Below are 23,699 nucleotides of genomic sequence, written 5' to 3'. Positions count from 1 at the left end.
TATAGCAATAAATCAGACATGATCTTACTAAAGATAATATAGATTAAAAAACAAGAAAAACAACAACCCTTGCACAGTTTCCCAGCACATAGAATGCCTTTAGTATTTATGATCATTCATATTATCATCATTAGCATTAATGGTCAGTGTACCCTGTAAGTTTCCATCTAGTACAGGAGACATATATGCATAGCCATAGTTCAAGGCTAGAGACCTGGTGTGGAAGATCTCAGATGACATTGAAAAGGGCTTCAAGTTGTAAAAATGGGAGGGTGTCATTTTTTTTTTAACATGGGAATGAAATGATCACAGCAGTAACATAAGGATGTTAAACTGGCAGCCATTTTAAAGAATGAATAAAGAAAACAAGATTATTTCAACAGTATAAGGGCCTCCCCTATGACCCTTTCCTGAAACATCAGAAGTGAAAGGGAAAAGAAAAAAAGGAACACTCATCCACAATCTGGTTTCTGTCATCCCAGTTAAAACAAAGGACTAAGTTGGGATGCCTACCTTAAGAGAAAAGAAAAACATTTTAACTGAGTGGTAAGTGGGGCGGGGTCCTATTTATGACACAAGAGGGCAAGCCCCTCCCCTCTGGTAAGAGACTGCTGGGGCACACTGCGTCCCCCTGTTCCTACCTAATCCCGCCCCCCACAGCAGGAGGCACAGAAGGGCATCACTTGGCACAGGAGTGGAGGTCAGCAGTGCCACTTGCCAACTGCCTTAAAAAAGAAAACCAGGGATACAAGAATGAAGGAGTGGAATCCAAAGGGAAGTGCCATCATGAGGAATCAATGAGGAATCTGTGACAAGACAAGACTGGGGGACCCAGAAGGATGAAACCTGGAAAATCAACATCTCCCGAGAGGGAAATAACAACAGCAGAGCCAGGTTCTGAATCAGGATCTAGTCCTGACCAGGAACGTAAGCCACCCCAGACACCTGTCACCCAGCCAGAGCCCGAGCCAAAAGCAACAGCCACAGCCCAGCCAGAATCTAAGACTCCTCAGGAACCCAGTACTGAACAGTACCCTGCTCCACAGCAAAGACCCCTCACTCAAAAGGAGCCCCTTGCCCAACATGAAGCTGAAGCACAGCAGGAACCTAGCATCCAGCAAAATTCGGCTTCGCAGCGGGAACTTCTTGCCCCCCAGGAGCCTGTACCACAGCAGTCACCTTCCATTCACAGGGTGCCCTTCACTCCACAGCAAGGTGCCTCACAGCAGGGACCTGGGCCACGAAAAGAATCTGAAACTCAACAGGAGGCAGAATTGAGCGAGGCACAGGTAGCCAAGCTAGGACCTACTCCAGTTGAGCAACCCCCAGAGCAAGAAGAAGTTGGATCAACACCTCCAGCCCAGCCTACGCCTGGACCCAAAAATGAATCACCTGCCCACACTGAGTCTATATCCCAAGAGACACCCCAACAGTCAGACCCTACAGACCAGCCGACAGCTCCAGCCCAAGAAGCCAGATCCCCAGAGAGATCTTCAACCGACTGGGGATTTCTACCAAAACTGCACCAACTACCCACACAGCAACCAGCCTCAGAATTGAGGACATTTTTTGACTGGGTCACTGACTTTGACTTAGAATCCGGTTTAGGGGGCCCAGTACAGAGCAATCTCCCAGCCAAGAGACATGGCACAGCGGCCCAGGGAATGAAGCTGACCTTCAAGGGGAAGCACGAAGTAGCATCAGGATGTGGTGGGAAATCGGCACACGGGAAGAAAACCACCAGCCAGAACCCCAGACACTACAGGAACACAGGTGAGTTTGAGGCCCGAGGAACTAGAGCCTCCCAGGGACGGTCAAGAGTAACCAAGGGCCTCCAGTACGTCCGGTTGGTTCAGAGCGTCCCTCAAAAGTCCTCCCAATGATCAAGAGACCCCAGCCCCCATAGACGAGGAAGCTTAGGCTCGAGGTGCAAAGGCCCTTGCAGGAGGCGGGGCAGGTGGGAAGCGACAAAGCCAGGCTGTGACTTCTTCCCCTGCACTAGGCTACCTCCCCAGGGAGGATTCAGGATTCGGGAGGAAATGGGACAGACGCGGAACAGGGCTCTGGGCTAGGGGCCCGGAGATGGAGGAGCTGCCTCCCTGCCACTATTCATCCATCGGTCCCCAGACTCACAGCCCTGAGGTCCCCCGCCACCCCGCGCTGCACTTGGTCTCTTACCCCCGGGGCCTTTCCACACCCGCCAGGTGGGAAATCCCGGCCTCCGCTATCTTTGAGCTCTCCGGCTTTGCCGCCTCTGCCGGGCCGCCCCCCTCACCCCGGGAGCCACGCCTCCTGCCTCCAGGCCCGCTCCACGGCCTGCGGGTTATGTGCTCAGGAAGGGGGCCGTGGGAGAGGGGCTGCGGGGTCTGCCGACGCCCCGGGCAAGGCTGAGGCCGGACGAAGGGAGAGTTGCGTGGAGCAGTATCGGAGGCGGCTGGGCCCCAGGGCTCCGCCGGCCGCCAGCACCGCAGGGTCCTCTGGCGCAGGCAGGGGTGCCCCCAGGGCGCAGGCTCCAGCGCCACGGCGCTCAGGCCGCCATCCGGTCAAGGCCGGAGGGGGCACGCGAGTCCCATCCAGGGAATGAGGGGCTACTTGTTGAAGAAGCCTGAGGGGAGGCCGCGCAGCCCCAATCTGGAAGCTGGGTGGGGGGCTCCCGTGAAAGCCAAATAGTTCGAAGGGCCGGCAATGGGAGCCTCAGGCCCAGAGGTCTGTCCCTTCTGGAAAGGCCCGGCCGTCTCTCTGAGGGCCGAGAAGAGGGAGTCTCTCAGAGCCAGGGCTGGTCTCGTGCTCCAGGAGAGAGGGGAGGAGGAGCAGGGTGGAAAGGGAGAGGGTGAGGACTGCTTTTTCTGCCGCTGAGAACGAAGAGCTGTTTCTCTAGGCTCCAGAACCCTGTCTCAGTGGACGCCCTCCACACACGAGACAGGTCGGCTTCTCCTCGCGCACCGGAGAGGCAGTTGACTGTGTGCGCATGTCCGAGCTTCGAGTCTCTTCTGTTTCCCGCCTCTTCCCAGGCACGCGCGAGGCCCTCTGCAGCCTCTCGCGGCGCGCCGGTCAGCTAATGCGCAGGCGCCGAGCATTCTCCTTCCCCCGCCCTTCCGTCCTCTGGGTGAGGGAGAAGGCAAAGAACCTCGAGAAAAAGAGCAATGGGAGACAGAGGGGCAGGAAGAAGGCGGGGTTTCCTTCTCCAAAAGCTCACAGGCAGAGCCACGCCTCCAGTGCTGGCGCCCCGCCCCAGCTTTGAATTGCCCGAAGACCCGGCTGGCCCCGCCTCCCCCACCCCCCGGCGGAGGCTCAGCGGCGCCCGGCTTTCCCCCTCCAGCAGGTGGGCCGGGTCGCGTTCTAGGGGATCCCTACTTGGGAAGGTGAGTGGGAAAGCGAGGCTGCAAACCACCACGAGAGAAGATCAGAGCTTCCCTTCTGGGGTTTACCCCCCGCAGGACTCCCCACTAGTCCTGCCCGGAGGACACGTTTCGCCGCCTCTAGGGCTGCATTTTCGTTGGTCACGGGCCCTTTAAAGCGTGTGAAGGGGTGGGGCCAGGCCTTAGGCCCCAAAGGTTGAGGGCGGGACCTGGCGATGGAGTGAGGCCCCGATTGCTCAGAGGGCGGGACCCAGAGGGCACCAGGCCGAGGATTGGGTGGTATGGGGGCCCGGTGGTGGTGTGCTGCAAGGATTGGCCCTCGGGGCGGGGCCTGGCGGCGGGACTCGGCACCGGCGCGGGGACCGCGGAAAATTGATGGAGTCCGTTTGGGGAACCGGGCCCGCCAGGGCGGCTGGGGCCCCGGCCTCGAAGAGGGCCAAAGAGGGGTCCAAGAGTCGTAGCCGCCGGCGGTGGCGAAAAGGCAAAACCAAAGGTGAGCGCGCGGGGGCTGGCTGCAGAACGGAAAGAACCTTGGACATTCTGCGGGGCAACTGGGGACTGAATGGACTAACCCACTGCCCCGAGAAGTGGGGGAGCCCGTGGGCTGGCCCACTGCCGCCCTGCGAGGGGGTGCGGGGATGATCCATCGTGAAATTGGGTGATTTAGGAGCGGAATACTACCCTCAGCATAGAGACTACCGGACGCCCCAGTACCGTCTTGGAAAGAGGGTCCAGAATGCGATCTCCTAGACTAGGGTTCCTAGTCTAGCTCCGTACTCGCTGTGTGACCTGGCCTCCGTGTTTCCTACCAGGGAATGGTTCAGCGCCGATTTTCAGGTCCCCAGCACTCATGAGAGGATAATGGAGAGGCTTAGAAACTGTTGTCCAAAGAGGAAGTTTAGGGGTGAGTCCGGGAAAGGTAGGAGGAAGGGGTGCCCGATAGTGGGCAAAGCGCCAGCTCAAAACAGTACAGCTCAAAACAGTCCATCCTGACCTCCTTCATTCAATCGGTGCACCCATTCCTGTCAGCCCACCTGCTTCAGCCCAGCACCACTGGGGCCTAACTTCCTGACCCCCACTCTTTCTAGAACTAGTGGTCCCCCGGCAAAGACTTCAGACTGCCACACTCTCCTTGGGGCAAAGGAGGAAGGGCTATCAACTAAGTTCCTAAGGTGTCACATTGTCTACAGATCTCAGCAAGCTGGAGAAAGACTAACAGCCCAACAGAGATGCTGCAAGCCTCAGGCAGGGGCACACATTAAGTCTTAGCTAGGTTATGAGTATTCGTGAATCCAAGTGAGGACCTGGGAGAAGTTTCTGTGAAGGGCGGAAACTGACATAGCCCCCAGGGCCTGGAGACCCCAGACTGCCTCTAGGCTACATCATTAACCAAGGACAGGCCCAGAGTTGGCTGGGTACTCGCTCACACATCCACTCACACTCACACAGACTCAGACAGGCTGTGACCTGAGGGCATTCACTGTCACACTGCCAGACACAGCCTCACAAGCAGGATGGTGTGCCCAGAGGCAGTACAGGCCAAAGTTAAGAACAAGGGCTTTGGAGGCTCGGTCCCTGGAGTCATAAACTGTGGTGCTAGGCAACAGGCTTCCTTTTTCTGTTTCAACTTTCTGAGCTATAAAATGGGCACAATGATAGGACTCCCTGCGTGGTAGGGCTGTTCTGAGCTTTGAATGAGCATGGCACATTTGGCACTGGCACACAGCAAGCCTGCATGAGAGGTGGAGGTTATTATTACTGTTACTCCCCTCATTAGACAGTGAGTTACCTAAGAGGGAGACTGTAACTGCCTTGTTTACCCACATTTTCATAGCCTGATATGCCAGGCACAGAGGAACGCAAATATTTATTGAATTAGTATGAGAAAGAATGTGTGAACTGTAACCCTGGGATAGTAACAATCCTGCCGCCCTGAAGGTTGTCGTGAGGAGTCAGAAGCCTCCTGGGTAGGGCACCTTGCACTGGGCTGAGCCAGTCCTACTCACAAACCCAAAGGCCCTTGTTCTCACAGAGGCTCATTCCACAAGCCCTGAGACTCACCTGTCATTTCCTGAGGCTCGCTCTGCCCTGGGGCCTGGCCTCAGTAGGATGAATCACACCCCGCCCCTGCCCTGAGGACATCCAGGCTGGCTGGAACAATCCTAGTCACCAGTTTGGTCTTGCCAGTAACCAATGACTCTAGTGTCATTATGATCACCCCATTGCTGAAGTGGCAACACTGAGGCTTTGAAGAAGCAAGGTCACCTGGGCTTCCTTATCTGCCCACTGAGGGCAGAGAGATGGGCAACCCAGCCTCCTGAGGGCAAGGGTGTGTGGACTCAAAAATGCTCTATGCCCCAACCTTGATTATGGACCAAAAAGCTCCAATCATACAGATTATTTCAGCAGACATTCACTGGACATTTACTTGTGTCAGGCCTGAGCTCTCAGTGGTGAGGACAGACTCATATTTGAGCTGAGGACACAGACATTCATCAAATAATCCCACAAACCATATATAACTATAAACTGGCAAATATAAGAGGGAAAGTCCTGAGAAAATGTAAGAGGGAGGCTTCCCAGGAAGGTGGCATTGGGCTCAAGGATGAGAAGTGTTGACTGCTGGGCAAGAGGGGCAGGGAGGCCAAGGGAACAGCACAAGCAGAGACCTTGAGGCCCAGTGAAGTGGCTCATTACAGCACAGAGAGAGCTCAGCAAGGGAGGAGGAAGTGGGGGCTGGCTGGGCAGAGGGCCCAGACGGCACCTGGTTTGGGAGGCTGCATCCAGGACTTGGGGCTTTATCCTGACAGCAAGTGTGTGGGTGTTGCAACGTTAGGAGTGTGTGCCCAGATTGAAGTTCTAGAAAGATCCTCTGGTTGCTATGTGGAGAGGAGACTGAAGGGGGCAAAATCAGAGACACACAAAGAATTGTTACAAACATCTAGATGAGGGGGTCTGTGGAGGTGGGAGAAAGGCCAGATTCTAGAGGGGCCAAGTGGACAGGACTTCGTGACATGTTGGATAGGAGTGGGAAGTGGCCACACACATAACACACCAGGATGCACGCCAATATGAGTATATACGTCCGTACACATACAGACAGATACAGGCCCTTGCAAACCCACAGGCCAAGAAAAATGCAGACACAGATACACTCGGGGGCTAAGAAACATGGGCCATGACACATACATACAAACATCCCTTCAGACATACTGAGAAGCATAAAAACACAGAGACTGGGGAAAAAAGTCACCACACCCACCCAAAAACACAGGCCAGGCAAAGCCTGTCACACATGACCTATGTGTCCAGACACACATATGTACATCTGTCTGAGCCTCAAAGACACACTCATACCTGACCACCGAGAAGGAGGCCAGCTGAGACATGACAGAGAGGAGAAACACGCACCCTGCAGAGACAAGCTGAACCACCTCTGCTGGCCCTGTGACCTTGGGTGGTCATGGCCTCCACTGCATCTCTGTTTTTTCATCTGCCGATAAGGGGCAATAACAGTCCCTACCCCATGGGTTGTACAGAGAATGACATGAGTCACTTCCTATGAAGCATACAGAGAACCGTGCCTGGCAAAGGGCGGTCGGGTTCTACTCGCTGCCCCCCAACCCAGCATCTGCCCCACAGGCCTCTCCCTTCCAGAAGTCCTTGCCCCATCCAGGCTTCAGACCTGGCCCTTCCTCCCTCATTCTCCCCGAGCTAACCCTTCCCTACCACCCTTCTCACTCCTGCTCAGTCCCCGGGGGCCCAAATCCAGGCTGGGTCCAGCTATCCTGTGGCTCTTTGGGGCAAAGGGCTGGTGCCCAGGCAGCAGGACCCCTCGATCCTACTTCTGCCCCAGTGGGTACCCGCAGGCCATGTGTCTCTGCCTCTGCTCCATTGCCCTCTGCCTGAGATTCTCAGTGAGTTTCTGGCAACCTCAACATCCCTTCCTCCTGGCTCCACCCAGCTCAGCCCCCAGGGATCTGCCTAGAACAGGGCGAAGGGCAGGGCCCTGGAGTCCAGAGGGCCTGGGACTCAGCCTTTTCCCCACCACTCTTCTAGGCTCAGCCCTACTCACCTGGCCACCAAGCTCAGAATTGTCTCCTAGAGGCCTCTGTCTGTCCATCTGTTTGTCTGCCCTAGGGAAGGGTGGTCCTCTCCCAAGCTCCCATTCACGTGCTTCCTCCCACTCTGAACCTTCACACTTTCTTCCCTACTGTGTGCCAGACCCACATGATGAGCCCTGGGGCCATCCCCTCCCCCAGTGAGGATGATTATCAAGGAGGAGAGACTGAGGGTTCACTTAACAGCCAAGCCAATGTCACTCCGGCCTCAGGGCCTCTCGTTTGTGCGGACCCCTTCAAAGCCACCTACCTAAGTTTGAAGAGTTCCACCTCTACACATACAAGCTTCACAGCCCTGTGAAGTCTGGTTTTGTCCCAGGGCGGGGACAAACATGAGTAAACAAACATGTATAATTGCAAGTGTGTCAATCCTAGGGAGAAAAACGGGTATGATGGCAGAAAGTAATGATGGGGGCATGTATTGTAGATGGGGAGGAATGGTCCTCTTTGAGGAGGTGACAAGCTGAGGCCTGAAGGGCCAGAAAGACCTGGCCAGGCAAGGAGCACAGGGAATAAGACAGATAAAATATGTCCTGGAGCCTCGGTCTCCCATACGTGAGGTGGGGATGACAGGCACAGCAGGATGGCCTGTGAAGGGAAGTGGCAGATGCAGGAACACCACACAGTAGGACCTGTGGCCAGAACCCCTAGCTGAGCTTGGCATTGCCCTTAATCGGCTTTTGTCCTCTCGAGAGGGCCAGGCAGGCCGGCCACCCTCTCTCTCTCCCCCGCCCCCAGCAGCCGGGGCCAGCTGTGCCAGGGCCAGCCTGGGGGGCGGGAGCTGAGATCACTGGGCCTTTGCTCCCTGAATCCACGGCGGGGGGGGGGGGGGGGGGGGGGGGGGGGGGGGGGGGGGGGGGGGGGGAAGGCAGCCTGGCTGGGTGAGAGGGGACAGCTTGTGAGGCAAACTCCTGGCTCCTAACAGAGAGGAGGGTTGACAAGCTAGATAACTCAGTTTCTAATTGTTGAGGTGGTTGGGTGTGTGGACTCTTGGGTCCAAGAGAGGAGGGGGCTGGGGCCTGGACTCCTGGGTTCCGAGGCAGAGGAGCCTGGGACAAGGACTCCCATTTGAGCTGAGCCTGGAGACAAGCAGAGGGGACAGGGAGTTGGGCTCCCTGCTGTGTTTACAGCACGTGGTTTCACTGTCCCTTCTGGGTGGGAGGTGGAGCAAGTGGCCACACCCCAGGCAGGCCTGGCCCCTCCCAGGTTTATGGCCCCAGGCAGCTACTGGCACTAGCTACAGTCCAGCCTGGCCCAGCCCGCAGCTCAGCCTGGGGGAAGCTCAGAAGAGGTCTGGGAGGGGTGAGTGCACTGTCTGCTGAGAGATAGGAATGGCTATCGTAAAACCCCAGAACCGGGAATGGGAAGGGAGGGGAGACACCTTTTTCTGGGAGCTGAGGGAGCCATCCACCCAGAAGCCAGGCAAGGTGCTAAGTGGGCTGCAGGAAGGAAGTCTCTGGACCAGAGGGCACCATTTCCACCAAGGGGGGCAAAAGTAGTTTGTCCAGGACCTGAGTGACAGTACAGGGATCCCAGAGGGAAAATCACCAGGGGAGTGGGACCTAGTCCAGGGCAGGTTTTTTGTAATTTTTTTTTTAATTTTCTTGTAATGTTTGTTTATTTTGAGAGAGAGACAGAGAGCAAGCAGAGGAGGGGCAGAGAGAGAGGGAGACAGAATCTGAAGCAGGCTCCAGGCTCTGAGCTGTCAGCACAGAGCCCAACACGGGGCTCAAACTCACAGGCTGCAAGATCCTGACCTGAGCCAAAGTTGGACATTTAACCGACTGAGCCACCCAGGCACCAGGGCAAGTTTGAGGGCCGACCTGTGTCTCTCAACCCAGAGATCTGGGTTTGAATTCTGGGCTGCCACTTTCAGTGCAAGCTTCAGCTCCTTACTGAACACCTCTGAGTTTCGATTTCTTTGTAGAATGGGGATGCTACCAATAATAGGTGTAAAGCAAACAGGCAGTCTGGGTCTCAGGGTTAACAAGCACTAAATGAACACACACACAGAAAGTTCTAAGAGCAGTTCTGCCACAGAGTGAGCCCAAGGCTAATGGCAGCGGTGAGTACTGCTGTCCCAGGCAAGGGAGTGGGGCTGGCCCATGAAATCTAAGCCAAGTGGAGAGGCCTGGAGGCCAGGGGCCCCAGCTGGGGAGGAGTGGGACCGAGTTGTGGGTATCCCACAAAGGAACAGAGAGGCAGCTAGAGTTTGGAGGGGGATCCACAGCCAGACTTGAGGGATCAGGAGGGGGCAGGAGTGACTCCTCAGCTACAGGTAAGGCTGGAATTATGAACTGGGTTCAGGAAAAGAATTGGGCTTGAGACCAGGGTCCTGGGACACCACTAGGTAGATGGGGAGACTGAGGGCTGAGCTCTCTCAAATACTGGTGGAGGGGAAGGGTCTGTGGGTGATGCCTGGGGCCTAAGGAGATGGGAAGGGGGCCTAAACTCTTCCCTTGGGTCCAAGGGAGGAGGGGTGGTCCAACCCTGCCTAATCAGGCCTCCCGACTGGCCCACAGCCTCACGGCTCATGCACAGCATGGACCTGCACACGATGACACAGTCGCTGGTGACTCTGGCGGAAGACAACATGGCCTTCTTCTCGAGCCAGGGCCCTGGGGAGACAGCACGACGGCTGTCAGGCGTCTTTGCAGGCATCCGGGACCAGGCGCTGGGGCTGGAGCCAGCCCTGGGCCGCCTGCTGAGCGTGGCACACCTCTTTGACCTGGACGCAGAGACGCCGGCCAATGGGTACCGAAGCCTGGTGCACACAGCCCGCTGCTGCCTGGCGCACCTGCTGCACAAATCGCGCTACGTGGCCTCCAACCGCCGCAGCATCTTCTTCCGCACCAGCCACAACCTGGCGGAACTTGAGGCCTACCTGGCGGCCCTCACCCAGCTCCGGGCCCTCGCCTACTATGCCCAGCGCCTGCTCGCCACCAACCAGCCCGGGGAGCTCTTCTTCGAGGGCGATGAGGGGCTCATCGCTGACTTCCTGCACGAGTACGTCACTCTGCATAAGGGCTGCTTCTATGGCCGCTGCCTGGGCTTCCAGGTGAGCCCCCTGCCCTCCTCCTCTGAGCCCACAGGCCCCTGACCTGGCCCAATAGCATAGTTCAGCACCCACAGTGGTCAGTATTACTGGATTCCAAAAATAGTAGATTCAGAAAGTGGACGCTGTCTAGGGCTCAGACAGCTGCACTAGGAGGTCTCAAACTTGTGGCCCCTGGGCTGGGCCAATTCCACCGTGCAGTGAGAAATCTTTAACTCACCTAGCTCTTTGCACCGGGATCCCCACCGCTCTCTATCGTCCCACACTCAGGAGATTTGTTCACTCTTTTCTGTGACCTGTCCGGCCCCTGAAATCATTTGGGGTCCCTTAGGAGGGTAGTCAGTAATGTTCTCAAAGGCCTGTTTATAAGAGCACACCCCGTTCAGTCATCCCCACTGGAGGCTGGGGGCAGGAGGGAGAAAGCGTGCTAGCTTGCATTTTGCAGAGGTTCAAGGGGGCCTTCGTCACAGCTGCTCAGCGGGACCCCAGTTGGCCTGGGCTTTTCACTCAACTGTAGAATCAGGATGTTCAGGCCACAAGGAAGGCCAAGGAGCACATCCAAGTTGGTGACAGCGAGGAAGACCTCTCCTCCCTGAACCAGGGCAGTAACTCCCAGGTGTAGGTCTTCTCCCACCCTCTGCCCACCCCACCCTACCCCCAGGGAGACACCGCTCATCTCTGTACTGACAGGAAGGCAGCCTAGGAGCCTTTGGACTCCTAGGAAAACTAGTTTGGGGACTGAGAATTGGGGGTCCTTGGGGCTCAGAGCAGAGACCCAACTTGCCACTATGTGACGCCAGTGAAGGGTCTCTTGGTCTCCAAATCCTTCAGATCCTCTCTGTGCCTCCCCCCCCCCCCACTGCAACCCCCCAGCTGAGCTTAGCCGACTCTCAGCCTTCATCCCACCCCACCTTTCCACGCTTCCCCACAGGGCGGCCTGTCCTCACCAACCCAGCCTGGGTGTTCCTGGGAAATTCCTTTCACCTAGGCTGACCCCACAAATATTGATCAGCCCAGCTGAACCTGTGTCCCAGCCATGACCTTGAAGTCATGGGAGAGAAACCCTGGGGCCACCCAAGCCAGCATTTCAGCCACAATGTCCAGGCACCACTGTGCTCCCTGGCCCACTGGGCCCCTGGCCAGGGGTAAAGTCATGCCTGACAGCTATTCTCTGAGGGCCCAGCTGCTATGCTGCAGGCCAGCTCCCTGCTGTAAAATGTCAGCCCAGCAGGTCAGAGGCCTCCTGTGTGGCTCTTTTCCAGCCTCTGTTCAAGTACTTAGCACACAGTAGGATGTAGGCCAATATCTGGTAAATGAACAAAAGAACCCTGCTGGCTCCTTGCCCGGCTTCCTGTGCCTTTTTTCCCTCTGATCTTGTACCCGCCCCCCCATCTTGTCTTAGCTGCCCAGCTCCTCTCTCAGATGTGTTCTCCCCACTTGGCTGTCTTTCTGCCTCAAGATCTCTGACCCTTTCTGTCTCTGAACATCTCCTGTCTGTCTGCTGCTGCCCAGGAACTGGTCCCCATCTGCCTGGCCTCATCTCTGTCCTCGCTGACTTTCAGGAAAGCCCTGCATCACTTACTCCCAGCCCTCTATGGCTCCACCCACATCTGGAATAAATCCAAATTCCTCAAGCCCTATGTGAGCACCCTTTGCTTCTCTGACCTCGGCCACTGCCCCTCTCCCCTGGTTCACTCTGCTCCAGCGACTTGTTATCCCTGCCAAGCACAGGCGGCCTCAGAGCCTTTGCACCTGCTGTGTCCTCTGCAGGGAACAGCCTTCCCTCACTTCCTCTGGATCCCTCCTCAAGTGCCCTCCTAGATACCCATCTAAGTAGTCTGACCCCTAGTCATCACTCCATGTCCCCTCCACCTACTGTCTTTCCAAAGCATTAAAGTCATTAAACATAATTAAACATCATATAACATGTGCTTTATTTGCTTACTGGTGGTCTTCCCTTTGACATCAGCTCCCTGAAGGCGCCTAGAGCGGTGCCGGGCACACAGGAGCTCCCAAAATGTGTGTTGAATGACCACGTCTCCCCCCAAATCGTGTCTCTGCCCCTCACTCCTGCCTGCCTCCGGTCCCTCCTGGGCAGTGGGTGACACAGCGGCATCTCTCCACAGTTCACGCCCGCCATCCGGCCGTTCCTGCAGACCATCTCCATCGGGCTGGTGTCCTTCGGGGAGCACTATAAGCGCAATGAAACAGGCCTTGGTGAGTCCTGGCCAGACCCTGCCTGCAGCCTCACCTCTCTCCCTGTCCCTCCTCCTCTTTCCACTTCTCCCCCCTAACCGCCCCCTTCCCAACCCCTAGGTGTGACGGCCAGCTCCCTCTTCACCAGCGGCCGCTTCGCCATTGACCCAGAGCTGCGTGGGACTGAGTTTGAGCGGATCATACAGAACCTAGATGTGCACTTCTGGAAGGCCTTCTGGAACATCACTGAGATAGAGGTGCTATCGGTGAGCACCTGTTTTAAGATGGGCACCCTGGGGCCCAGAGATCCATCCCAGGCCACATGAGGCCTCTGCAGGGCTCTAAGCCTGCGGACAGCATGTGATGTGATAGAAAGGGTGGGGATTAGAGGGGAGCCGCGAGAGAAACCCTGCAAGCAGCTTCTCCCCAGTGCCCCTCCTGCTTCCTCCCACTAGTCTCTAGCGAACATGACATCCGCCACCGTGAGGGTAAGCCGCCTGCTCAGTCTACCACCAGAGGCCTTCGAAATGCCACTGACTGCTGACCCCAAGCTCACGGTCACCATCTCACCCCCGCTGGCGCACACGGGCCCAGGGCCGGTCCTTGTCAGGCTCATCTCCTATGACCTGCGTGAAGGACAGGTAGGAGACACAGAGCCAAGGAGCACAGGCAGCTCCTCCCCAGATGCCCTCCCACCTTTCACTGCTGACGCCTGCCCGCCATCCTGTTTCTCTGAGCACATCCCCTCAGTGGGGTGAGGCCCAGGTGGGCGGCCCCGGCCTCACCCACATCCTCCTCCCTTACCGCCCCCCAGGACAGCGAGGAGCTCAGCAGCCTGGTGAAGTCCGAGGGCCCCCGGAGCCTGGAGCTGCGGCCACGCCCCCAGCAGGCACCCCGTTCACAGTCGCTGGTGGTGCACATCCACGGCGGCGGCTTCGTGGCCCAGACCTCCAAATCCCATGAGCCCTACCTCAAGAGCTGGGCCCAGGAGCTGGGCACCCCCATCCTCTCCATCGACTACTCCCTGGCCCCCGAGGCCCCCTTCCCCCGGGCCCTGGAGGAATGCTTCTATGCTTACTGCTGGGCTGTCAAGCACTGCGCCCTCCTCGGTGAGCCTCAGCCCCTGACTGCACCCACCCTCACCCCTACTCCTGCCCCAGCCTGCTGCAGCCCCCACCCCACACTGCACGGGGAGTGGGCCGTGGGTGCCCCAGCCTCAGTCTTGCCCCCCTGCCTCCCCGCTCCCACCTCCTACCACCCCCCTACTCCTGCTACCTGTTCATCCTCTTCCTGCCCCACTGCTCCCCAGACCTTCCACCTTAACCAACTCCTCCTTCCACTTCCTGCTCCCCACCTCCAGCCCTGACACCCCGCCCCACCCTCACTTCCCCAGCCCCCTCTGATTTTTTCTTTTCTCCTACTGTTTCTCCACCCCCTGACTTGCGCTGCCAGCCTCCTGGCCCTCGCTCCAGCCCATTCTTCCACTCCTCTGACCTCCTGCTTCTGACCTCTTCAGAGGCCCTGGGCAGGGTGGGGCCGCGCCCCAGGGCACAGGGATGTGGCTCTTTTGCAAGGTCAGCTGAACCCTGCCCTTCCATCTCCAGGCCTCAGCTGCACCATCCCCCCCTCCTGAAATGGGCCTTTGGTCTCCCCTTTTCCACCATCTGGCCTCCTTGCTTCTGACCTCTCGCTTCTCAAGCTTTGCAGAACTTTCTGACCTCCACATCTCAGTCCACCTGATCCCCCGACCACTATCCCCCAAATCCGTGCCTCAGTTTGCCAATCTCTAAAATTGCAGTTACCTACACCTTGGGGTTGGGGCCCCCAGACCCCAACTCTGACAGCCCTGGCTCAGAGCTGGAGTGCCTCCCTGCCAGGCTGACCAAGCCCCCTCCAACCCAGGCTCAACAGGGGAGCGGATATGCCTCGCAGGGGACAGCGCTGGCGGGAACCTCTGCTTTACCGTGTCCCTGAGGGCAGCAGCCTACGGGGTGCGAGTGCCAGATGGCATCATGGCAGCTTACCCGGCCACAATGCTACAATCTACCGCCTCTCCCTCCCGCCTTCTGAGCCTCATGGACCCCCTGCTGCCCCTCAGCGTGCTCACCAAGTGTGTCAGCGCCTATGCTGGTAAGGCCACCACCCACAGAGCTGGGGGGCTGGGGGGCTGCTTGGATCCTGCAGGGACAGGGGCTAGAGCCCAGTGTCCTGGAGCTTAGGAGAGGAGTCCCTACTGAAGCCATCAGATATTCTCGGGTCCCTGGGGACAGAGATGCCTGAAGTTCCAGGTGTTGTGACTGGGCCTCAGCCCCCCACATATACTCCCCAGGTGGAGAGACAGAGGACCACTCCGACCCAGACCAGAAGGCGCTGGGCATGATGGGGCTGGTGCGGCGCGACACAGCCCTGCTCTTCCGAGACCTCCGCCTGGGCGCCTCCTCGTGGCTCCACTCCTTCCTGGACCTGAGTGGGCACAAGTCCCACACGAACTCAGTGCCCACAGTAGGTGAGTAAAGCCCTCCCCTCACACCAGGAGTCCTGGGGGAGGAAAGGGGCTGTGACCTGGGGTGCTCGGGGAAGCAGAGATCACCTTCTGGCTCTAAGCCCCTATCTGTCCCTGGCAACCACCACGAAGCCTTGATTTTCCATGCCGGCCCACATCCTAGAATTTCCCGGACTCCTGGTCCACCGGGTCATCTCAGAACCCCCGGGAACCACAGCATTTAGCTTTCCAAACAGCCCGTCCCAGAAAGGAACCCTGGGAAATAACGCCGAAGGCCCGCCACAGGTGCTGATTTTTGATCCCGAGAATGCCACTCGAATCGCTTGGGCCTTCAGGTGGGAATCTAGCCCTCCTAGATTCTTTCCAGGCTTTAAACAGAGACACGTGGGGGTGATACCCTGCTCCAGGGGCTGGCCTAGGAGCCTGGGGTGGGGAGATCAGGAGGTTGCCAGCCTTGAGTGTGTGTACGGCAGCATCCCCCAGCAGCCAAAACACTTCCATCCAGGGATCTATTTTGTCCCCATCCTTTTTTTTAACAGTTTAATGATTTTAAAGTACAGCCAACTCAACTTATTTTCTATCTCCAGCAAACCAGCAGTATTTTCTGAATAACCGAGGGCACAGATTCGAAAGTAGATCCCATTCCTATTTGGAACAGTATTCCAATTGAATGTGTTTCACTTTAACTGTTTAAATTTTAGGATATTCAAATGGATGCAAATAAATACACACAAAAACCAAAGAGATCTGGGACCACTGAACCCTGAGGCTTTCCTGGTAGGGTAAAGGTGACAAGGGCCACTGCTAGAGGGACAAGCATGAGCCCAGCAAGCTGCTGCAGTGGGAGCTCGCTGCCTGCTGGGTGACTGGGGCAAGGTCCGCTATCTGTGAGCCTTGCTTTGCTCCTCCGTGAAATGAAATGAGGCACAAGAGTGCTTGCCTCACGAGGTTGTTGTAAGGACTTTGCACATTTGTCTGTGCCAGGCACCCAGCCTACACCTGACACGCAGCAGGTGCTCCTAGAAAAAGCCGGCGCCCCTGACAGGCCGTGCCCTGTAACTCTGGTCAGTAGTTCTATTCCAGTGACTCAGGGAGGACAGAGCCCTTATGCAGTCATTCTTCTGTCATCTTGCATTGTGCCTTCATGGATTTATAAAGACAAAGAAATACAATAAAAACCTGAAAAACGCAGGGTCCCGGCCCTAGGGGCAAGCAGCCTGGATGTTCTCCAATTAACGGAGCTGAGGCCGAGGTGGGGCATACCATGTGGGCCGGAACTCACCTCGGTGTCATCTGGACACTCGCTAGCCTGGCCACTCAAAAGGAAGGGATCAAACTAAAGAACATGAAGGAAATGTGGGGAGCAGATCTACACAGCTATGGGTGTGGGATCCCTGGGAACTGAATAGCTCCCATGACTCTCTTTAGCTCCTCCTTTCAAGTCATGTGCACCTGCTCACTATGTTTTGTTTTTGTTTTTAAATTTTTCAATGTTTATTTTTGAGAGAGAGAGAGCATGAGTGGGGGAGGAGCAGAGAGAAATGGAGACAGAATTGAAGCAGGCTCCAGGCTCCGAGCTGTCAGCACAGGGCCCAATGTGGGGCTCAAACCCATGAACCATGAGATCATGACCTGAGCCGAAGCCAAGAAATCAGTCACTTAACCAACTGAGCCACCCAGGCGCCCCACAGGCGAGGACTATTTTTATTGCCTCTTTGTACAGAAGAGGAAACTGAGGCTCCCAGAGGTAAACTGACTTGCATTTAACCTTCCCAGTCACCACACACACCTCCACCTCCACAACCACGTGACTCCTTCCACCTCCCGCTTGGAGTTGCAGCCTGGGGCGCCTGGGGCTTCCCACTCATCCCCAAGGAGGGAGAATGGGGGAGCAGTAGGCCTCCACAGCCCTAGGATGCAGCTCCTCCTCCAGAGGTCGCCCTTCCCATGACCTTCCCCGCAGCCACTCACCCCTGCAGCCCACCTGATCCTCTCCTCTTGCAGAGCCCATGCGACGCAGTGTGTCCGAGGCAGCACTGGCCCAGCCTGAGGGCCCACTGGGCACGGACTCCCTCAAGGGCCTGACACTACATGACCTGAGCCTAAAGGGCAGCTCTGACACATCGGGCACCCCTGAGCTGTCCCTGTCTGCGGAGACACTGGGCCCCTCCAAGCCCTCCAACGTCAACTTCTTGGCTGGCCCTGACGATGCACCCGAAGGCGCTAAAGCACCACGTGAGTTGAGCACCAAGGACAGAGGCCTGGGCGTGCACGCCACCTTCCCTGAGGGTTTCCACCCCAGGCGCTCCAGCCAGGGCCCCACTCGGATGCCCATCTACTCCTCGCCCATCGTCAAGAACCCCTTCATGTCGCCGCTTCTGGCCCCGGACAGCATGCTACAGAGCCTGCCGCCCGTGCACATTGTGGTGAGCGCCAGATAGGGACCGTGCACCCGGCGGGGGGGGTGGGGGGGGGGCGCACGCGCAGGAGCACTTGGGGATGAGAGCCCCGGGTGGCGGGAGGAGGGAGGCGAACGAGCGGGAAGACAGGGGAAGGTGGGCGCAGGTGCACCTTGGGAAGAGAGCCCCGGGAGCGGTGGAAAGGTAGCCTGCCTGACAGCCGGAAGGGAGAGGTGCGCCACCGGGACGGCACGCCTAAGGGAGGGCAGAAGGGGACTCAAGGCTTCCATTTCCTCTCGCGATCTTGTGGAGCGCCTAGGGGCAAGTGGGTAAGGGGAAATCGGGGCGGCGGGTCTCTAGGGGAAGGGAGAAGCTGGGCGGAAAGCTCCGTCTCTCACTCCGCGTCTCCCGGCCCCTCCCCTCGTGCCCCCGCCCCACAGGCGTGCGCGCTGGACCCCATGCTGGACGACTCGGTCATGTTCGCGCGGCGGCTGCGCGGCCTGGGCAAGCCCGTGACCCTGTGCGTGGTGGAGGACCTGCCGCACGGCTTCCTGAGCCTGGCGCAGCTGTGCCGGGAAACGCGGCAGGCCGCGGCGCAGTGCGTGCAGCGCATCCGTCTCATCCTCACCGCGCCCGCCGCGCCGCGGGTCTGAGCCCCAAGCCGGCCGCGCAGGAAGATGGGGCTGCGGGGGCGACACTAAAGGCCTCTTGTTCCCATCTGAGCCGGCCTCCGTGGTGAATGCGCCCCGGGTTAGGCGGCGGGGACACCCCCGCGAGGAGCTTCTGGCCCATCCGGCCTCCCCTCGGGTGGGGCGGGAGGGGCAGGCTGTGCCTTAAGGTTGGGGGACGGCTCCCGGGGGTGGGGCGGGGGCCGCAAGCTGAGACCCTGGCCTGGGGGGAGGGGGCGGGGGACGTACACAAACCGGGCTCCGGAAACAGCTGGAGCTGCACTCCTTCATTGCCTTCTACTGCTGCTGTGACCGCCGCAGGGCGGGGGCTTGGCCCTACCTCGCCAGTCGGTTTGGTTTTGTTCCTTTGTAAATAAAGTGTATTTAATTAGTTTGGCCTCTTGCAAGTAGAGTCGGCTGTCGCCCGCCAGGGGGCAGCATCAGACGCCGCTGCTGGGAACCGAGAAACTTGGCAGTAGAAAGCTGGCTACCCAACTTCTGGGTCCTGAAGAAGGGCCCGGATTCTTGGGTGCAGAGGGACTGGACTCTACAAGCACAGACCCGCCTCCCCTTCAGACTTAATCCGGGTGGTGTGCCAGAGGGTTCTCAGCGACTCCCCTTTACAAACCCAGCACCCACCAGGAAAAGAAAACCCAAACTCCCTAGAGAACTGCAGCAACTAGAATAGGAAACCAGAAACAAACTAGTCATCCCAAATCCTGGAAGCCCAAGCCCTGCCCAGCTATGATAGTCACTTAGTCCCTCAACTGAGACCCTGAGGCCTTGCCCCTTTGTGGGGCCTTAGGTTTGGGGCAGAGATGATTTCTATCCAGGGCCTGCCCTCAAGGGACTCATAGAAGGTAAGCAGAGAGACGCAGCCATAGGCTGCCACAGGCCACACAGGCTCCATCTGTGGTAGACAAGGAGGGCTTCAGAGAGGAGGTGATCTGAGCTTGACGTTAAAGGATGAGCACAAGTTTGCTATGCAGAAGAACCTGCAAAGTTGCGAGAGCCAAGGGGCAGTTAGCAAAGCCTCTGCCTGGCCAGAAGGTCAGGTGCAAAGTGGGGAGTGGCCTGAGGGGCCTGGAGTTGTCAGCAAGAGCAGATCTTAAAGTGCTTGGAGGGCAATCTGGACTGTAAGTAGAGGGCAGTAGAAGCCGCAGGAGGGCTTGGGAGGGGGGGACGGTGGACAGGATCAGCTAAGGCACTGAAAGAGAGAGAGCCTGCTCTGGGACATTAGGGGATGGACTGAAAAGGACAAGACTGGAACCGTGGATGCAGGCTGAGGACAAGGAAGACAAGGCCTGAGCTGGGGCAGAGGCCATGAGGGTAGGGAGTAGGAGGAAGAGCCGTAACTGAGGCTGAATAGGACTTATTGAGGGTAGAACAGATGTTACAGGAGAGCAAGGGGGGACTTGGCACTTGGGCCTGGCCAGGGAGCAGGTGGACAGTGAAACTGTGTCTTTACTGGGAAGAAGCTCGGGTATGTACGAGGGGGGTTGGCCGGGGGTGGGGGGGCGGGTTACTGAGAGCTGTTTTGCACATGGAGAGATCAAAAGGTCTTTGTGAGACAATCCAGCGGGGCATCCAGGAGGTGGCAGGAGAGTAAGATGAGTGCTCACTCTGGCTGGAGCTGAGGGACAAGAACCTTTCCGGGTAGGGTGTACAGGTGGGATGAGCAGAGGGCTAGGACAGAGAGAGCCCTGAGGACCATGGTCCCCAGTAAAGGAGTAGGCAGTAAAAGGTGAGTCCTGGAGGGTTCCAAGGAGCAGCCAGAGAGGAAAGAGGCTAACCAGGAAACAGGATGTATAGCGAAGGGGATTTCGGGTGGGAGGGAGTGGTCCGAGTCCGATGAGGATGGAAATGTTATCATCATGCCTCAGCAGGGAGAAGGGTCCTTGGTGACCTTGTCCAGAGCAAGGTCAGGGGATACGGGCAGCCAGACATGGGAGGGCTGAGGGAGTGGCAGGTAAGAGATGCGGCCAGTGGGTACCGTAAGTTTCCAGCTGTAAAAGGAATGAGAAATAATTCAAGGGAGCTTGATGCAGGTGTGTGTGTGTGTGTGTGTGTGTGTGTGTGTGTGTGTGTGTGTAGAGATGATAGAACATGTATTTAATGCTACCAGGGAAGAAAGGAAGGAAGGAAGGAAGGAAGGAAGGAAGGAAGGAAGGAAGGAAGGGAGGGAGGGAGGGAAGGAAGGAGAGACTGAAAATCAGAAGCACAAAAAAAGTTTCCTAAGGGGATGGGGACAGGCGGACTCTCTCCTCAGAGGCCCTCATTCACCCAATAAGTGACTTGTGAGCCAGCGTTAGGATGGGGGAGGGAGCCATAGCCCAGAACTCTCCCTGAAGGTCCTGTTCCCCCTATTGAATGCACAGGACCCCTTATTCATCTCTCCCAAAACAGTCTTCCACCCACCAACCTGCTCCTGTTTCCCGTCCCCATGTCAGGAATGGCTCCATCATCCCCCTGTACCCCAGGCCGGAACTCTGGGTCTTGTCCTGGACACCCCCTCGTCCCATAGTCCATCAAGCCCCATATTCTGTTGTTTCTGCCCCCTGAGTCTTGGCCTCATGCCCTCGGCCTCTGGCCTAATCCAGGCTTCATCCTCTCCTGTCCAGGCTCCTTCCCAAGCCACCCTGTTGGGCTCCCCACTTCCAATCGCATTCCTCCATTGCTGGCTCCAGCTCTGACCTGGTCTTCCCATGCTGTAAACCATTCCCCTCTACCACCCCACCCCAGGGTGAAGTCCAAGCTGCTGAGGCTAGCCTTCTTCATCCGCTTCCAGTCTTACAGTTACCCCTCCACAACCTGGACCTGACAGGCCTTCTTCTTGGACACCTACACACAGCAATACGCCTGCATGCCTCCCTTTCTTTGCTGGTACCGAAACACCCTCCCACGTGCTCTTCACCTTTGCTTGGCACTTCCTGTTCCTCCAAGATCCAGTGCCAACGTCCCCCCTCCTCTGGAAACCTCTTCCGGATCCCGCAAAGCCAAAAAAGACGCCTGGACTCCCCCACCTCTGGCACACCCTGCCCATCAACGTGTCTGTCCTCCCATCTGACAGGGGATCCTCTAGGGCAGGGCCTAGGACTGACTCATCTTGGTCACCACCACTGCCCAGCGTAAGGTCTGGGACACTGGAAACCTCAGGAAATGTTTAAGTAATAGGTGGCTGAGTGTGTGATGAGCGAGTGAGTGGCAATAGGCGGAAACTGGAAATCAGCAGAAGAATGAGGGCAGGAAAGACACACGGATGCGTGTGCAGGTCGGGTAGGAGCAGATGCGAATCAGGTTTAGGGTGAAGGAATGGGACGAAGTGATGAATGAGGCTGTGCATCCTGGGCTCAGTTTCTCCAACAAGGCAAAATGCACGGTAGCCCCAGCTAAACTGCCCCTTCCGCCTCGAACCCCACCAAACCTCACCGTTTCCCTCCCTAACTATGGCCAGAACCCCAATACTGGGCGTGCTGGAAAGGGCTTACCGACTGGACCCGCGGAACCTGTTTCCCTCACGAGTCGTCCCAGCCTCTGCGGCGCGCCGCGGGAATCCCACCCCGCAAGCGCCCGTCCTATTGGCAGGCTGGCAGAGATTCGCGGAGACTGGCGTCTTCCAGAGCCTATCGCTGTGCGAGCTAGGCTGTGGGCCCCTCCTACCACGGAACGTGCCCTGAGTGGCCCAGGGAAGTAGGAGGCGGAGCGTCTACTGGCTGGAGGATGGTGATTGACGTCAAGAAGAGCTTATCACAGCTAGCATCCTTCAAGTCAGACCCGCCTCAGAGGGAAAAAACGCAAAGGGGTGGTAGCTGAGGGCGTGGCGGATTGCAGAAGGACTCAGAATGTGGTTTCTGGCCACGCCACTGGGATCTGAGGGAGGAAGGACTGAGGAACCTAGACTTCTGAATGGTTGGATCTTGAGCGAGGAGGGAGCTGGGAACCTGAAAGGCCGGGGTGTAGGGACGGGTACTCCCAGGAGTCACCGGCCTGCCCAGGGATGATAGATTTGGGGTTCAGCATCTTATGTGGCTATTTATGGGATTGGAGCCAGGCCTCGTCCCCAGGCAAGAGTTGTGGGCCTAGAGGTAGGGCTTAGAATAGAGATGAAGAGGAGGAGCCTTAGGGGAAGCTCTGCCCTTCCCACATCCCCCAAAAGGGAAGCCGGGGTGCTGTCTGCAAAGGGAAACCAGAGTGGGAGGAGACACATGGAGACCAGGAGAAAAACATAGATACCAAGCGAGATTAAAATATTGAAAACAATAATTATAATAGAGCTCTCTTGTACGGGGTTCCCTGTGACCCTGGTTCTATGCAAAGCATTTTATAGAATTATCTCCTGTCTTTCTCATTACAGTTCTGAAAGATCAGATTATTATTACTATAATCCCCATTTTACAAGCGAGAAAATTGATGCCCAGCGAGGAGGAATCAAGATGCAGATGTAAAGAAACAGGAGGGATACAAAACACAGATGGAGATTAGCAGACAAAGAGATAAAAGACAAGCTCAGAGAGATTTCAAAAGGTAGACACAAAGGAGCGGGGCTAAGAGCAAGGCCTCCTGGGGTGGAGGTGAGGGGCTGGGACCTAGGACTCCTAGGTTCTGGGATTGGAAGGACCAAGGACTGGGACTTCCGGGTATTTCCTCTCCTGATTCCAAAATACCAGACTTGGCTAACCCTTCTCACTGTGGGCGTTGGGCCCGGTTGGGGTCGAAAATAGTGATTAGGAGGGGGCAGGTGTGTCATTATCCTATTAGGAGATGATAAGAAAATGATTCATGGGGGTGCCCCCAGTCTGGGAGGGGACTTTCCCCTCACGGCCTCTGTTCTTTCATCTGGACAGATTAGGCCTCAGGAAGGGCAGGGGAGGGGCAGGGCCCCTCTCCATTACTGTGTCTCCACCACTCAGAGCTGTCACTAAGCCCATCGTGGAGACACGTGGGCCACCCTGTGGCCAATAGCTTTCCTGGTAGGTCTTCGTCTCTCTGGATCTCTCTGCTTTCCCCTGGACTTTGAACCAATGCCCACCGGCGGTCTTGGCACATTGCAGGAGCTCAGCAAATGCCCCTCGAATCAATGGACAAACATCTCTGTGCAGCTCTTCCTCTGTCCCCATCCCGGCCATCTCTCTCCCCATCATGTTTCTCAGCCTCTCCCTGGCCTCACCCATCTCCTCCCACCTTCCCTTTCACACAGGCATTTCTTCGGAAGCCACTGAGCCCCCCGCCCCCATCCCCAATAAGAAGAAACTGAGGCTCATTTGGGGAGGAGTCACCCTCCCAGGGTCACCTGTGGGACATGTACAGGAGTACCTGGAAGAAGGGCTCCCAAGACCCCAAATACCCACACAGACACACTCCTGGCACCTCAGAGTCAGCAATGCAAGATCACACCAAA

The 23,699-nt window shown here is 57.2% G+C and overlaps 1 protein-coding gene and 1 long non-coding RNA gene across 2 annotated transcripts; one reads left to right on the top strand and one right to left on the bottom strand.

Annotated features, from left to right (window-relative positions):
* Positions 1 to 632: 632 nt before the first annotated feature.
* Positions 633 to 18,355, top strand: LIPE (lipase E, hormone sensitive type). The gene is made up of 10 exons (XM_039249020.1): positions 633 to 1,773; positions 10,003 to 10,538; positions 12,662 to 12,752; positions 12,852 to 12,997; positions 13,187 to 13,372; positions 13,546 to 13,840; positions 14,634 to 14,861; positions 15,061 to 15,237; positions 17,239 to 17,660; positions 18,074 to 18,355. The coding sequence occupies exons 1-10, from the start codon at positions 840 to 842 to the stop codon at positions 18,284 to 18,286; spliced, it is 3,228 nt and encodes a 1,075-aa protein (XP_039104951.1). The 5' UTR covers positions 633 to 839; the 3' UTR covers positions 18,287 to 18,355.
* Positions 12,446 to 21,849, bottom strand: LOC120243028. The gene is made up of 2 exons (XR_005531205.1): positions 21,790 to 21,849; positions 12,446 to 12,726 (listed from the first exon to the last, which is right to left on the bottom strand). It is a non-coding gene; the product is annotated as an uncharacterized LOC120243028 (long non-coding RNA).
* Positions 21,850 to 23,699: the final 1,850 nt, after the last annotated feature.

This window comes from Hyaena hyaena, unplaced genomic scaffold, assembly GCF_003009895.1.
Source record: "Hyaena hyaena isolate Hyena2069 unplaced genomic scaffold, ASM300989v1 scaffold_9, whole genome shotgun sequence".
In the NCBI taxonomy this organism is placed as follows: domain Eukaryota; kingdom Metazoa; phylum Chordata; class Mammalia; order Carnivora; family Hyaenidae; genus Hyaena; species Hyaena hyaena.
This window is presented reverse-complemented; position numbering and strand designations above follow the sequence as displayed.

Excerpts from the sequence above, each read along its gene's own strand:
- LIPE (XM_039249020.1), top strand. The coding sequence starts at position 840 with ATGAAACCTGGAAAATCAACATCTCCCGAGAGGGAAATAACAACAGCA. Across the intron at positions 13,373-13,545 it reads ATGACCTGCGTGAAGGACAG|GACAGCGAGGAGCTCAGCAG; the intron begins GTAGGAGACACA and ends ACCGCCCCCCAG. Across the intron at positions 17,661-18,073 it reads TGCCGCCCGTGCACATTGTG|GCGTGCGCGCTGGACCCCAT; the intron begins GTGAGCGCCAGA and ends CCCGCCCCACAG.